This window comes from Juglans microcarpa x Juglans regia, chromosome 1D (assembly GCF_004785595.1).
Source record: "Juglans microcarpa x Juglans regia isolate MS1-56 chromosome 1D, Jm3101_v1.0, whole genome shotgun sequence".
Lineage (NCBI taxonomy): Eukaryota > Viridiplantae > Streptophyta > Magnoliopsida > Fagales > Juglandaceae > Juglans > Juglans microcarpa x Juglans regia.
Genome location: NC_054594.1, coordinates 21,721,557 through 21,739,116, shown reverse-complemented (window position 1 = coordinate 21,739,116; position 17,560 = coordinate 21,721,557). Strand labels below are relative to the sequence as shown.

The following is a 17,560-nucleotide window of genomic DNA, read 5'->3' as shown; positions in this document are numbered from 1 at the left end:
TCACCGAACCATAGAGAATTCCCCCCGAGCTGTTCCAGAAAGCAATCCTCCCGAAGGCAGCTCTTTGAGATTACTATCTATCTTCCTTTTGCTATACTTATTTAAGCATAAAATGATAGCGTTGAGTTTTCTTCTCCAGGTCTCTCCAGGGAAGATGGGGAGGATATTGCCGTTGCTTTTCTTTTTACTTCAGCCTTTGATAACCTGCTGGCTCAGGGTCTCGTTCCAGCGACGGGGGCCTTTCATTCCTTCGAGGAAACTCTCCTTCAGAAGGAGTTTCCCTTGCGCAAGCCACCAACTCGCTTCGAGGAAAGGCTTGCAAAGGTTGAGGCATCCTTCGGGGTGTGTTTCACAAACTCTCCCATTTCGCCCTCGGAGCTCCCTCAACGATCCCATAAGTCATCCCTCCGATCGGCGTCATTCAAGTATTGGTTTCTCCCCCTGTGCTCCTCTTTTTTTTTTCGTTCTTACTCGAACCACTTTATGCTGAACTACTTAATCGCTTCAGGAAAGTGCCATTCCTCAAGCTGAGTCTTCTTCTATATCTTAAGAAGACGTGGTAATAGAAGAAGTGGAGGATGATTCTTCACCAGCTTGTAGTCCCCCCCAGATCAGGAGCTATCCAGGGTGAGAGTTCAGCCCAGGCTGAAGAACAGCCTAACTCCCCATTCATCCTCCCGCAAGATTCTTAGGCTAGAGCTTCTAATCAACACGAGGAGGACTCCAGCTTGCCTCACATTCCTACTGATGTCGTGATGCCACTGGTGTGTGCAGGGACTCCCTCCTCTTCAGGACAAGGAAATCCAAAAGAGCCAGGGCCAAGTTATAAGAAAGCCTGAGCGGAATCTTTTAAAGCGCATGCCTAGAAATTCAGGTCTTTTTTTGCCAATGTAAGCATCCTTGCTCTATTGTCGCTTCGGTCCTTCATACTTTGCTAATAAATTTTATTACTGTTGATTTATTAGGTCGCCAACCAGCTAGCTGAGATGGTTTCCCGAGAGCAGGAGGCTCTTAAAGAAGATTTCAGAGCTCAGAGGGCATTGAACAAGTTGATGAACCTTCGAGGAAAGAAGCTGATGGGTGACCTCCATGCGTTAGAGGCAGAGAATGAGCTCCTGAGGGGGATAACGAGCTCTGCCATCAACAGATCTATGGTCAACGGAAGGAGGCTGAGAAGGCAAGCGTAATATGAAGTTAATGGCCCTGGAGCTTGAGCTTACAGACAAGGAGATTTAGCTGAAAGATGTGGAGATCGATATACTCCAGACGAAGATGTCCTCGGTGGTTGAAGCCTTAGAATCTGTAAAGAAAGATCTTGAGGGTCTCCAAGTCCAGTCCGATCTTCTTTTTACCGAGAGGGGAGATGCCCAAGCTGAGGTCCAGAGGTTGAAGTGTGAGCTGGAGTCCGCTCAGGAAGCGTTAAGGCAAAGCGAAGAAATTGTCAAAACGTTGGCGCAAGAGAAGAAACGTGCCACCCAGATTCGATGTCACATATTCCATAAATACAATGGAATAGCCAGACGAGGAGATATAACAAAGGCTTTTAGCCTAGGTTTCAGTTTCCCGTCTGGAGTCTTCTCTAGAGGCGGCTCGAGACCTTGCAAACCTGGCTGAGTCTCAGCTTAGAAGGGCTCCTACCTTGCGTGATCAGGCTTGGATCAATGGGTATAAGGAGGGTCTCGAGCATCTTCGGGAGGTGCTCCTCGAAAACCCTGAGACCAATCTTCGAACTTTAAATCTTCAAGAGCTCCTGCCAAATATGTTTGCTTAAGAGGAAATGCTGACATGGGAAGTTAAGGAAATGCCCTTAGCCTTTCTCGATGCTCCTCCTTAGTTTCCAACTCCCCTTCTGCCGCTTGTGTTATGTATCTATTGGTTTTCTTATGTAATATTGACAATACCAATAAGATGGTATCTTTTGATTTTGCACAGACTTCTCCCGTTTCCTTTTTCTTCTTTTATTGCTTACTGTATTGGCTCGTCTTTCTTCATTGATCTATATATTTCAATCCATTGTTGATAGAGGTTGATGATATTATCTCTCGATTGATAGTATTGTCAATCGGAGCGGCGCGACGCTCTTCCGTATAGATGGGTACCGAACAGGTACCCTTATGGGGGTAATTGTTGAGTGGCAATTCTTCACTCCGATCTAGATTCTTATTAAGTCTTCATATCCACATAGGTGTATGCTGATAATTTGTGTTTCCACTTTCTCTGTCTCCAGAACTGCATTTGGTTTGTTTGGGTTCAACTAATTTGAAACTTTTGATTTTTCTCATTTTCTGCCTATTATATTTTGTAATTCTTTACTGTTGAGCCCATGTTCGAGCATTTACCACGCAGCGATCTTTGTTAGGTACCGTGCAGGTACTCTTTTATGCACGTGAGCGTCTTAAGCTACTGTTGCTTCCACGTTGAGCTTGAACATATTTTAATGTCTTTTAATCTCCTGTTTGTCTTGAATGTTGTTTTAGTTCCGTTGGTATAGTCATGCTTGTTTGCTAATTCTACTATTAACTTTTCCACGAACTTTGGGTGGCACGTCGGTTGAAATTTATGCATTTAACTTTGTTATTGTCTTCTCCATGAACTCCGTGTAATGTGCCGGTTGGAATTTTCGCATTTAATCCTGGTATTAACTGCTCCATGAACTCCACTTAATGCGCTAGTGGAGGTTTTTCCATTTAATCTGCTTATTAATTGCTCCATTAACTCTGTGTAACGCGTCAGTTGGGGTGTCTGCCTTTTTCCAATCTCAAAGGTCTACGTTTTCCCATGGGAAACACGTGGACAATCTGGGAGGCCTTGGAGACATGTGGTTGCCCAAAAAGGTTTCAGGAGTTATGGCACCCCGGGATGTCAAATGTCACTTTCGCCGATAAAATGGGCCTTTCCCTTCTTCTGGGGAACTCATTCTCATTTCGCTTCTCTCTTCATTCTCCCAAAGTTGGCAATCTCTCATGACCTTCTCCTTTCCTTTCGTATTTTACGAGGGGCGACGCCTTCTCCTTGGTGTTCAGGTTGTCGTTGGTTATGGCAATTTGAATATCAAAGAAGAAACGAACTTTTTATACCTCTTGTCCTTGCCCTTTTGCTTATGGTGCCTCGCTTGTTCAAGTTGTTCAGGTTATCGCTAGTAAGTATTGCATCGGAACTCACTGCTTATGAGTCCGGTGTAGAGCAGGAATAAGGCGGTGGTATGGCAACCACAACTGAGGAGGACAAGAATAGACGGTTCAAGGGAGCAATAAAATCTTCGGAGTTGATTCCTTTTGCCTCCCTACCGACCGTTTGTTCCCTAGGATGCCCCCTTTTGCCATTCAACCTTGAATCCAGTTCACTTTCTTGAGAACTTGGATAGGGTTCCATTGGGCTCCCCTCTTCCTGAGAAGGAAGATGAGCATCCCCTTTGGTGCTGCATGGGAATCTTGATGTGCTGTTGAGCATCCTAGTTCTCAGATGAACCCGAATCTATAGGGCGCCAATCTTCTTTAAGGGAGAAATTATTCTGCCGGCCTCCCTATTTTGTCTAGCCAGAACGGGATTTCTACGGGCGCTTTCCTGTCTGATGAAGATATAGCACTGCTGATCTCCCTATTTTGTTTGGCCAGAACAGGATTCCTCTGGGCATTTCCCGTCCTAATGAAGATATTGCATTGTTGATCTCCTTATTCTGTCTGGACAATATTTTTCTTTCTATTTTTGTAGCTTTTATTGATTATAATATTCTCCTTGTAACCCTGTTCTGGAAATAAGATGAATAAAAATGACTTCATGATGCTTCCGTAAGATTGCTTGCATAGTTTCTTGTTTTCATTCCGCTTTTGTATACTGGGCTTCGAATCCCAACTGTCGAAAGTCCGCTTTTGTATTCGCCTTTCTTCTTTTAGCTTTGGCTTTATTCAGTTGAGCGACTAAGCTTGTATCCTGCAAAGGTCAAATTGTACATTTAATGGAATAATTTTGTATACCTGGCAGTTTATTTTTCACATTCTTGCACGAACCTCGGCAAGTAATTTAGATTGCATTGAGAATAGCTGTTCGCAGGTCAGAGCTCATGGCTCGGTTCCTGTGTTTTATACTTCGTGGAATAGCCCTTATAAGTTGGCAGAGCCCGAAGGCCCTACGACCTCACCAACACATCATTTTCGCTTTCCTTGCACGAAACTCGGCAAGTCATTTAGACTGCATTGAGAATAGCTGTTAGCAGGTCAGAGCTCATGGCTCGATTCCTGTGCTTTATACTTCATGGATTGGTCCTTATAGGTTGGCAGAGCCCGAGGGCCCTGCTCCCTCACCAACACATCGTTTTCGCTTTCCTTGCCTGAAACTCGGTAAGTCATTGACTGCGTTGAGAATAGCTGTTACTAGGTCAAAGCTCATGGCTTGGTTCATGTGCTTTATACTTTGTGGATTGGCCCTTATAGGTTGGCAGAGCCTAAGGGTCCTGCGCCCTCACCAACGCATCGTTTTCTCTTTCCTTGCACGAAACTTGACAAGTCATTTAGATTGTGTTGAGAATAGCTGTTAGCAGGTCAGAGCCCATGGCTTGGTTCCTGTGCTTTATACTTCGTGGATTGGTCCTTATAGGTTGGTAGAGCCTGACGGCCCTGCTCCCTCACCAACGCATCCTTTTCGCTTTCCTTACACGAAACTTTGCAAGTCATTTGGACTGCGTTGAGAATAGTTGTTAGCAGGTCAAAGCTCATGGCTCGATTCCTGTGCTTTATACTTCGTGGATTGGCCCTTATAAGTTGCAGAGCCCAAGAGCCCTACTTCCTCACCAATGCATCATTCTCGCTTTCCTTGCACGAACCTCGACAAGTTATTTAGACTGCGTTGAGAATAACTGTTAGCAGGTCAGAGCTCATGGCTCAGTTCTTGTGCTTTATACTTTGTGGATTGGTCCTTATAGGTTGGCAGAGCCCGAGGGCTCTGCTCCCTCACCAATGCATCATTTTCCCTTTCCTTGTACGAAACTCGACAAGTCATTTAGACTGCGTTGAGAATAGTTGTTAGCAGGTCAGAGCTCATGGTTTGGTTCCTATGCTTTATACTTCATGGATTGGCCCTTATAGGTTGGCAGAGCCCAAGGGCCCTACTCCCTCACCAACGCATTGTTTTCGCTTTCCTTACTTGAAGCCCGGCAAGTCATTTAGATTGCGTTGCAAATAACTATTAGCAGGTCAGAACCTATGACTCGGTTCCTGTGCTTTATACTTCGTGGCTAATCTAGAGATCGGTCTTGATTTTGGTAGGTCGGACGGTTTTTGACCTTTCGTTCCTGGCAGCTCGTTCCAATGATAAAAATAACTTTGTTAGTAGAAACAGAATTTCACATGAATTTTTTGAGTAACGAACCTGGAATTGTTGATTAGTCAAGGAGTGTCCGTGCTTGCCTGTGCAGCAGTGTGGAGTAGAATAGCGCATCAGAGCAGAGTTGAGCAAAAAAGCCAAGCAAAGCAGAAATACCAATCCGAGTCGGAAAAAAAATCTAAGCAGAAAATCTGAACCAAGCAGGAAAACCCGAGCCCAGGAGGAAATTGACCCGAGCAGAACATCCGATCTGAGTAGGAAAATCGAGCCGACCAGGAAATTGAACCAAGCAGAGAAACTGAACAGAGTAGAGAAACCGCGCCATGTGGCGTAGGTGTTCACTGTCTAAGCTCACCAATGGTGTCTGAGTTTCATGCAGATGGAAATACCAGTTTTTCCCATGAAGAGTGGAGAGTTTTGAGTAGATAAGGGTATGTCCCTAAGGAGGGTTCTCGTGATAGTGATTCTTAGGTAAACTATTTCTGAGTTGGCGACTCTCAAGCATGAGTAGGTTTTGGATCTTACTTTCCTGACTTGGTAGTTTCCGTTGTTTTAATGCTTTCGAGGTGGTGGTTTCCGTTGTTTAACCTTCCCGAGCTGGTGCTTCCTGTGTATATAGTGCATGTCTTCTTTGCAATGATATGTATACTCTCGAGTGGTGATTTCCAAATCATAGTTTTCCATGCAGGTGAGTTTTGAGCAGGCCGTCTAGTGTTTTCCGAGTAGTTGTTTCCGAACTACTAACTTTCGAGCAAGGCTTCGGTCCTGATTTCTCCAATAGTAGAGACAGTAGTCTCATCGTGACTCATTCCTCTCACTGCTATACTGGTTAGCATGAATTTTTGGGCCATCAAATTTTCTCCACTTTGTATAGCAATCTTGTGTGTTATGTCCACTACTTCTACAGAAGGAACAATATTTGGGGCGTGACGAATTTCATCTTTGCTCTTCTCGTGAAACCTCCTCTGCTTCAACCATCAGATTAGAGTGTACATGAGGGCCAGGTTTTCCTTTGCCCTTAGTTTCGTAAACCCTTTTCTTGTAAACCCCTTGATTCGACCCGTGATGTCGGTCTGCTGTTTTCTTGTCCTCCCTCTCCAAGTCATTCTTTCTGGGGGTAGTTAACACTTGGAGCGTTTCTTCTCCATTTATGTAACTGTCAGCGCGATCCATAAATTCCCTTAGGTTTGCCGAGGTCCTCTAGGCGATTTCTGTCATGAAGGGGTTACAAGGCCAGATCCCTCCTAATAGTGCGGCCAAAGTGATATTTTCGTCTTGGTCGTCCGTCGTCATTCACTCTTTGTTAAACCAAGAGAGATATGACTTAAGGCTCTCGTTATCCCTTTTCTTAACAGTCAACAGATAGGCCACTGACCTCCTCCTTGTTCAGCTGGCCATGAACTGCGTTAAGAACATACGTGCTAGTTCGTTGAAACTATCCACGGTTCCAGGCTTTAGGGAACTGCACCACACCTGTGCTGCCCCTTTCAAAGTGAGGGGGATTGCCCTACATGCTATCTCACCGGGGAAGCCGTGGAGAGTAATGTTGGCCTTGAAGGTCTCCAAGTGTTCCAACGAGTCCTTCAATCCATCATATACTTCCATCTGAGGAACTTTGAATTTCGGAGGTATAGGCGCAACCAAAATCTCGATACTGAATGGTAACTCAGCATTGGTGAGTAGCTGGTCTACCATGGATGGTTGGCCTATTTGCTTTGCTACTTCTACCTGGATTTGCATATTGACCTTACGCCGTTCTTCCTTTACGATGGTTATATTAGGATGAGGGTGGACCCTAGAGTGATGACTCTGTCGGTCTGCCTCAGGTTCTTTCATCATTCTTTCACAAGGCAATGTTCTCTTGTCAGAGGGCCTCCATGTCCACCATGAGTTTCTGTATTTCTTCGTCTTGTTCATTGAATCTTGCTTCCATTGCTTCAGACAACACCATTTCACGATGCGAACGTTGAGAGCAGGTTGTCACCGGCATACGAAGGACACGCTAGTTAGGGGACAACAAAGATCCCACAGACGGCGCCATTATTGATGTCATGTTTCGTGACCCTAAGCAACTTCACGCCTGCAGTATTCAAATGATCACCTACACAGTAACTAAGGGGGGAACCTCGGGGTCCGTTGATCCTTCGATGCTTAAGTCAGTAAGAAGATGAGAATTCAAGATGATAGTGATTGATTATTTTACCTACTGCTAGTAGTGCCTTATTTATTTATAGTTATGGACAAGGTCTCCACCATAGTGGGGTGTTGCATAGCAAGAGATAACAGGCTTGTGCTGTTGATTCGCTGAGCTGCTCATATGTCGTCAACTTACCGAGCAGGGTTGGACTCAGAGTCGCTGTGTATTGCTCAAGCCTTGGGCTGCATTGAATGCGGCATGTCTTCTGCTCTGTGTCGCATTGAATGCAACATGTCTTCTGCTTTTGGCCATATTGAATGCGGCACATCTTCTACTCTAGGCCCCATTAAATTTGGTACACCTTCTATCCCGAGTCCCTTCTTTCTTATTAATGCTAGGTGTAATCTGTCGTAAATCCTCCGTCTGGTAATGAGTGTTATGCTCCTTCCTTCTCAAGTCTTGCCTGTGGCTTGTGTGTTCTATCCTGTCCTGTCCTGTCTTGCTAGCATGATCCAACCCAGGTCTCCTACCCGAGCCCTAATCCAGATACTATTATTTGATCCAACCCATATCACGCATCTAAACACTAATCGGCCCATTTCTTCAGCCCAATTCAATCCAGACCACATACTAAGGTTGTAACCTGCCCAGGTCTAAGCCTAATGTATGAGATATTTTTCCATCACACACACATATATATATATCTATATATATATATTATATATAACAATGAGATATTGATATATTTCTTGGTAGACAGCTGCATGTTATGGGCGTTAATTAGGTGTGGTGCTACTGAATGATCAATCCCGTCCAGCTATATATGTACGTAGGACTCACTGAAGTAGTGCCTGCTATTCGTGAATTGGAAAATTAATGATGGGGATCCCGCTTGGATCCGTTCAATATTTAACCCGTTCCCTTTTTTTTTTTTTTTTTTTACTTTTTTTCATGTAATGATTAAGAAAATATTATTTGATAATATTATAATTTTTTTTAAATATTTAAAAATGTGAAAAAAATAATGTGAAAAAAATAAAAAATAAAAAAAAATTCACATATTTTTTTAATACTTTTAAATATATTTTTTAAAAAATTTATAATATTATTAAACAACATTTTCTTAATTACTATATAAAAAAAAAATTATAAAACACAAGTGAGATACATGAACGGAATCCGGGATCCTATTATTACCCTTGCGAATTTTACAAATAAAATTATACCATATAAAAACTTTTAAATAAAATAACTTTTAAGCTTCGTTTGTTTTCAAAAAATATCTCATTTTATCTCACATTATTATTATAATTTTTTTAAATTTTAAAATAAAAATAAAAATAAAAAATATATTCTAATAATATTTTATTTAATTTTTTAATTTTAATCTTAATTCATTTAATTTAACGCAATATTTAGTGTTGATATCCCTGTCTGCAACATTTAATGCAATCAAATAGGGCACCGACAACTGCTACAATAATGCAGACTAACCAATCACATAATTACACCTATGCAGAACCCATAAATGCTCCTACGCACCGATCATTATAAGAAAACCCCATATACGCCTGATATTTTCCCATCATAACTGCATTGCTAGCTCATGCTGATCATCTAGCTAGGGCTAAGACAGTATCAAACCCTACTTGATCTCTCTCTCTCACGTACAGAACCAATCATGGTATTTGCCAAAGTAGATCAAGAGTTGGTTTATGGCTTCAAGCTTTCCTCGGTCGGGCCGGGAAGAGTGACCGGTTCGGACGTGGTTCATGACCTAAGTGGAATGGACATAGCCATGAAGTTGCATTATGTCAAAGTGCTGTACTTCTTTAGCAGCCAGGCAGCCCAGGGTTTAAGCCTGCCGCGCTTTAAAGAAACCGTATTCGAATGCTTCTGTGACTTCTATTACACATCTGGCCGCCTCCGACGATCGGAGTCTGGGAGGCCGTACATAAAATGTAATGACTGTGGCGCTAGATTCATCGAAGCATACTGTGATATGACCATTGATGAATGTCTAGAGATGAAGGGTTTCTACTCTGATCTGCAGAAGTTGCTTGTGTCCCAACAAGTCATTGGGCCTGAGCTAACATTCTCTCCCCCAGTTCTCATACAGGCCAGTCATTAATGATAGTTTTTAATTTCATGCACATAATCAATTATTGGTCGCTGTTTTTCTCTGTTTAGATCTCTAAAATAGGAATTGGTTTAGAAAGACAAACGAAGAACAATACATAATTCTCTATGATATTTTGCAGACGGAGGTTGACCTTTCATCACCCAAAATTGAACCTTTACTGATAGGAACAAGGTGCTTTTAAAGCACTTTGGGTGGTGAGAACGGTCGCAAAATGAAATATGAGAACAGTTATTTGGAATTTAGTAATTGTTGTGTAATTGTTTTGAAAAAAATAATAAAATATGAGATTTATATGAAAAAAAAATTAATTTTATAATAATAGATCTCATTATTTTTTAAAATAATTACGCAGCTTTTATATATTTTATAATTATATGTAGAATTACTCATAAAATATATATATTTTCGTACTGTTATTGGAGTAATGCTCATGCTATGTATTAATTTTGGACGCGCAAACCTAATTTCAGGTCCTTTAATTTATATAATGTATGACTTACCACAAGTTCATGCACAGCATGATAATCATTTATGAGTAGGGTTATATGTATTTATAATTTTATTTATAATTTTATGTGCAAGATCTATTTTATTATTTTTTTAAAAAAATTTAAGTTTTAAATTTTATAATTTTCAACATATCAATAATTTGTTTGAAAAAAAAAAACCGGATTATTTACTTTTTAGAATCTATATATTACACATAATATTGTCATCATTTAAACGTAAAATTTCATATCTAAAAATGACAAGCAAGAGAAAATACAAAAAAATAAATGTTATTTTCAGTTTTAAGTATCGTACATTCCCTTAAAAAAAAATAGATAAATTTAATATTTATATTAAAAAAATTAATTTTTAATGAGATTCTTGCACATTTAAAAACTATATCTAATATTATTAGAGATAAAATATTAAGTATGGTAAGAAATTAGCTGCAGTGCAGTAGTTAGTATTTTTAGGTTATTTTGTTAAATTTCTTTTCTCTTTTTCCTTTTCACTAAATGCAGTTTACCCGTTTCAAATGTGGGGGGATATCAGTCGGCCTGAGTTGGGCCCATATCCTGGGAGATGCATTCTCAGCTGCAAATTTCATGAACAGATGGGGCCAAATCATGGCCACATTCGGCTCTAATAACACGCCAGCCAACTTGCAGTATAAATCAAACACACATGATCACGAGAGATCCAAAAACCCAACGCCAGTTCACGATGAACCACTTTCCCTTAAATGGGTCGACCCGGTCGGAGACCACTGGATAGTTTCCAATAACTGCAGAATGGACACATTTTCATTCCATATAACTGCAAGCCAGTTAGCAACCTTGCACTCAGAAACCTCGGCCGGCCGAAACCGAAGTGACCAAGTTCCAATCTTTGAATCTATTTGTGCCATTATATGGAAATGCATAGCCAAAGTTAAATTAGGAGAAGAGACTGCTCAAGCCAGAACAGTGACAATCTGCAAAAGCGATCCAAGAAAACCGACCAAAGGGGTTGTTACTAACACCCAGATTATAAGCTCAGTTACCTTAGACTCGTCTGTAACGGAGACGGACCCAAAAAGATTGGTTACGTTGCTGGTTAATGAAGCTGTGGATGAAAGAATTAGGATGGAAGAAGTGGTGGAGAGGGATGATGGGGTTTCAGATTTCATTGTGTATGGAGCAAACTTGACGTTTGTGGACTTAAAAGAGGCTGATTTGTATGGGTTCGAGTTGAATGGATATAAACCAGATCTTGTGTATTGTACTGTCAATGGCGTTGGAGACGAAGGAGCAGTCTTTGTGCTCCCGGCGGGGCCAGAAGGGTCTGGTCAGGCCAATGGTGGCGGAGGAAGGATGGTGACGATAATCTTTAAGGAAAATCTAGTGCCGGAGCTGAAAACGGAGCTGGCTAAAAAGGGTCTAGGACAAGGTGGAGGCCATGACCTGACCTAAGCTAGGGTACTGTTTCCAATGACCCGGGGGAACATGTTACTTTGCCTGCTAGGTTTGCTCTGGATTTGACCGCCGTTATATTTTATTTTATGTTTTAGTTTTTTTAATATTTATAATAAATTTGTATATTTTAAAAAAAAAATGTTTGAAGAATATTTAATGTCTAGCGGTCACACCCATCATTGTACTATTTTTGTATTCCGAAGAAAATAATTTCTTGAGATAAATGTTTTTCTATAATTTTATATTAAAAATATTTTAATCACAAATATATTAAAAATAATAATATTACACTCTTTTTTTTTTTTACTTAATAATTAAGAAAATATTGTTTAATAATATTGTAATTTTTTTTTAAAAAATATTTAAAAGCGTTACAAAAATAATGTGAAAAAAAATATTTAAAGTCTTTTTTTCACATCAATTTTTTAATGCTTTTAAATATTTTTTAAAAAATGAAAAGATTCACAATATTATTAAAAAATATTTTCTTAATCACTCAGTAAAAAAACTATAAAAAAAAAGTGAGCGGGACAATGAGCGAGATCCCTATCATTTTCCTAAAGACTAATACTATTTATAGTCGCAAATGCGTAAACGTTGTGCAATTATTTTTAAAAAATAAGACTCATTATTAAAAATTTAATTTTTTTTTTCATGTGAGTCTCATATTTACTTACTTTTTTCACAGAGATTGTGCCGCTCTTGCGCACTCCATGACTGCAAATATCATTTCTCAATTATAAAACAACAAAATGAAAAGAAAATATCTTCTTATATTTAAGAGTGGGCAACGGGGCCCGCACACTACTACCCCAACCCCATCTGCCCAGTCTCTTATATTTATGGGCGGGGCGGATCCTTCTTCCTCCAGATGCGGGTGGCTCACATCCCTACTAGCAAGTGCGAGGGCCAGGCTGCGCCTAGTCCCGACCCTAATCATTTCTCCTATCCCAGGTGCGCACACACACATATTATATATATATATATATATATATATATATATAACAAAACGAAGCAGTTTTGTTTATGGTCTTAAAACTACCCCTCCCTCCCTCCCTACCACTGACTCTTGCTCTCAACTCCCTTTATATTCTCTCTCTAATCTTTGTCTCACTCTCTATCCGTCACATGCCATCCGTCATCCTGTCAACTATTTCATATATTTAGATCATCAATCTCAAATGAATTTTCTTATATTTTCACTTTGGAATCCATATTAAGAAGCCTTATATTGTATAACAAAAGTTTTTGGGATCCATATTAATAATTTTATTATTTCTCCTAAACTTAATTTTAATTTAATTTTGGTGAGGCCACATCTTTGAAAATAGATAATATATAAAAATTATACAAAACTTTGTGACGATAGGAAAAAAAGTTGAGAGAGATAATTCTAGGTATATTGAGATTTTAGAAGATTTTGGTGAGCATATAGGGATTATAAATTTTTTAGAGGCCATTGTCTATATTTATAGAATTATAAATAACATCTAGGGGTTTTTTAAATCTTCGAAAAACTTTGGAGGGGGTATGGCCCTTGGTCTTAAGGTTAACATAGGTTTGCCATTGTCTCCTTTTAGTAGATATTACTTGATTGTGGATTCTAATAGCTCCAATCGATTCCAATCTCTATAAAATGTTAAGCTTTTGTTTGGAAAATGGGTAATGAAAACTCAAACTTACACATCAAAATTCACTACAAGAAAACCAACTATTTGCAACACTCCATATCGCCACAAAAAGTAGCCAATTTCATAACAAAAAGTATTTTCGTCCATTTTTTATGGCCACAAAGTGGCCGTGAAAGAAGCGCCACAAAATGTATCTTGCGTCGATTAATTTCTCTTTCCCTAATAACTAATAAAATTACCAGCATGACCCAAAAAACAAAATATCTATGTCATGGTCATGAAGGGTGATCAATAACATCCCTAGCTATACATGACGGACGTTGTTGGTCATCCCACATGTTACAAGAAACAGAATTTTTCTCGGCGATCACTTTCGCTGGGATAAGGCCATGAAATCACCGCAATATACCTTTACCAGCGATATCCACATCGCTGCATGTTCGCCAGTATTAAACCTCCCTTTTTGAGCTACCCCAAAGGAAGCCAAAAATCACTGCTAAAAATCAATCTTTCTCAACAATATTTTTCGCCCCAAAAAGTATGAAATATCACCGCAAATGTCATCTACGATTCAGTTCTAATCGTTGGAAAAGATTAATTCAGGCGCTTACAAATTGTCTCTAAAAGTTTCAAAATCACCGCAAATACCCCTTTCCCAGCATTTTCAAAATAACGCTGCAATTGACGAAACAGTGGCAAAAATCTTATTGCGGCGATTACAAATCGCCGGTATTTATATTTGCTAGCGCTTTTTAAATCACCGGTATTAAGTATTTTGTTTAGAATACCCAGACGCAGTGACTATTAAATCGCCGCTTGTGTTAAATTATCAGTAATTTTCTAATCACCGTAATTGTATTTTTGGTTGCCATAAATCGGTTGCAGCGATCATAAAATTGCTGGAAAAGATGACTATGCAGCGATTTTAAAATCGTCGTAATTGACCCTTCTGTTTTCATTGTTCAATTGCGGCAACTTATAAATCGCTACAATTGATAAACTACCAGTGAAAATGAATCACTAGTAGTTGATTTAACAGAATATTAAATCTTTTTTATGGCGATAATATTTCGCCAGAAAGGAGTTGAAAATCACCGAAAAATCTATTTAATCATATTATGGACCCTGTTTTATTTTATTGGGCATCATTTTTGGTTGTTCCTAGAGGTAACATTCAACATTCAAACAACCACGCATCCATTCATTCCAATTGAACACTTAAAATACATCATAAAACTAATATATCAACAAATATATATATATATATATATATACACACACACACACACACACTAGGGTGGTGCATTATATTCTCATATCAAGTACAAACTGAGCTAGCTACATATTAAATACTAGATAAACATCACAGTTTAACATATTGTTTTAACTCTACTATCCATCGAACTAACTACTACCAAGTTCCACAACTCTATTTAAGCCAGACTGTCCATCAGCGTTGGCACCCAACAGTTCTACATATCGGCTTTGATCAAGAAAGGTGGCGATTTCATAGATATAGCACTATCACGTGACTTCTCATATTCCTCATCCGTGTATTTGACAAAATCAACAGATTGCATAACATTAAGGAAAACTAAAAAATTCAGTTATATGAAAAGAATAGGTTTAACGGAGCATGTTTAGAAGAAAACCTATAACATAAAAAAGAATAAAAAAAAAAAAAAAAAAACTATATTAGAAAGATAAGTAGAGTAAATGTCCTTTAAAACCAATACACAAAGATGAAAGAAAATATGAAATATATATTGTTGCTTTTTAGACAAAGGAATAGTCACCTGTCGGTAGAATACCATTTACAACTCTGACCTGCTATGTCCCACAATTATTATCTCGTGGCATTTCACGAAAACTTAAAATAATAACAACTTATCAAATTTTTTGATAATGTGGAACCACTCCAAGGTAGGGCCCTTTAGACCATCCCTAGGTTATAAGCCATGGATTCACAACCCCACCCACTAGAAGATAGCAAGTATGAACTTATAGAAAATATACTTGAGTGGCAAATTAAAAATGGAAAAATAAAAGGGCAAATAATCATGCAAGGCAATTAATACTCTTATCAACATTTTTTCCTGACAACCTGTGACACTAAATAGAAAGACGACACACAAATCTCCTTATGCCCCAGGCAGTCATAGAGACATTACAACATGCTTCTACATTAAGGTAGCAAACAGAATTGCAGCCATCCCTACAATTGTATCAAGGCTTGTTGAAAAAGGTATAATACCCACGTGAGCACACAAACACATGTGAGGGTCAGAATCCTAGAATGCCACAAAATGTAGCAGGTATTCTCACCCCACTAACACCATCAACACCTACCATCTATATATTGTTAATAAGAAAGGCTTAATCAAATATTAAAACAATTAGCTTGCTCAAGGATTTAAAATATGATCAAGTATCACAACAAAAAAAGATACAATTTTTTAACATAAAGAATGCTACAGGACCTGAAACTAAATTTTTATTGGAAAAATAAACTTTACTTACTAAAATTCCTGAGGTACAGAACACATAGTTACTCTTTAAAAATCAAGGATAGGTATTTTAGTTTTTTTTTTTTATATGTATAGGTATTTTAGTTGTTTAAGCATAATTAAAAGTTGGGCCTTCGTAAACAGAATTTCTGATCATCACAACCAGCTAAAGACTATGGAAAGAACAAAAAGCATGCAAAGGAAACTACATTAATAACACCACAAGGCTAGCTCCACCAATAAAAATACTCAGAAGCAGTGTCTCACACCTCATCTTTTTTCTATATAGGTAAAGCAAAATAAAATTTTATTGATTCAATTAAATAGGTGTTGCCCAAAGGAAGTATACAAAAGGAACTAGATGTCTCACGTTTCATCTTTATACTTAGTAAACGGATTCTAAGATGTCAAAAAATGGAAATGGAAACCAAAAACAACAAAACATGCAAAGAATGAACCCAATTGCCTTAACTATCAATCAAACAGAAAATTTTAACCCGAAAAGCCTTTTAGCGATTTCGCTAGCATCGGCAATGTATGTGTTGATACTAAAAAGATTTAAGGGAACATAAATAAGCTATTGAAAGTTGGTCAGATGCTCACCCAATGAGAAGTCAACAAGAGCTGTAGCCACAACCACAGCAAGCTCCACTAGAGGATTCCCAATGAGTATTCCAGATGCTGCAGGATTTTCGGGTGTACCATAATGCTTATTTTCTCCACTAATACTGAAAATAAGGCGTGCCAAAATAAAAATGACATTATTAAATCAATAAAATAGCTAGACAAGGAAAAACTAGAAAACAAATAGTTTTCTAGTTAATGAGTAGAACATGTGTGATACCCTGTATTTACGTGTATTTTAACTAGGTAAATTATTACATTTATTAAGATTATGAGTTTTCTTGTTTTGAAATTTAGATGATTTATGTGATATTATTTTGAGATTTTTAATTGTTAATTCAATGTGTTTTCTTGTTAATAATTATTGTTCATTATTTAAATTGCTCTTTATTATAAATTAGTTTATTGTTGGATTTAATTATTTTATTTTTATTTAATCACTACGTTTAAATTATTTTATTTAACTTGCTGTTTTGAAATCTTTTTCGTTTGATCATTTTTGTGACCCAAGATGTGAAGATTGGACCTCATTTCTTTCCCTCCCTTTTTCCCTTTCCTCTTTTTCTTTTCTTTTTCCCCTTTTTTTCTTCTCTCCTCTTTCTCTCTTCTCTCCTGTGCGCAGCCCCTCTCTCCCTCGCCCATTTCGTCATCCTCCAGCCACTGTCGCCGTGCGCAGCTGTGTGCCTCACTGCCCCTGCCATTCACTTCCTCACCGGCCGGCGACCACCCCCTTCATTCCCAGCCCTTTCCGCACCACCGTTAACCTCCACGCACGGCTTGAAGCCGTGGCCACCATTTGCTCTAGCGCCGCTGTCGCACCACCTCAGGCCCCCATTTCTTCACCACATCATCCTTGACCTCCTAACAACCTAACCCATCCATCCTCAGCTTCGATCCACCACCGGTGAAGCTCCACCATCCACATTTTTCGTTTTGAATATTTTGGCCTCCAAACACCTCCCACGCCGCCACCCACGGCCAACCACCACTACCATTAGCTTCACCGACATCCCTAAACCCTTCCCTAGCAATCTCAAGTCTTTATTTGTCCCCGTTCGAAATCTTGCATTTTGAGACCCACGGCCACAGTGCATTTTGCACTGTTATGTTGTTGTGCCGCCACTTCTTGCACCTCTGTGATCCTTCAAAAATTATAATAAAGCGCTGTCAGTATTTTTTCAAGGATCTTTTGTGATTTAAAGGTATTTTTGCACTAACTCATTTTTATTGTGATTTGGTTGGTTATGCCGTACTGA

General features: G+C 39.0%; 1 protein-coding gene across 1 annotated transcript; it reads left to right on the top strand.

The window, feature by feature from the left end:
- The first annotated feature begins 9,137 nt into the window (after positions 1 to 9,137).
- On the top strand, positions 9,138 to 11,717 carry LOC121240758 (protein ECERIFERUM 26-like). The gene is made up of 2 exons (XM_041138313.1): positions 9,138 to 9,575; positions 10,610 to 11,717. Exons 1-2 carry the CDS (start codon positions 9,138 to 9,140, stop codon positions 11,537 to 11,539), a joined length of 1,368 nt encoding a protein of 455 aa, XP_040994247.1. The 3' UTR covers positions 11,540 to 11,717.
- Positions 11,718 to 17,560: the final 5,843 nt, after the last annotated feature.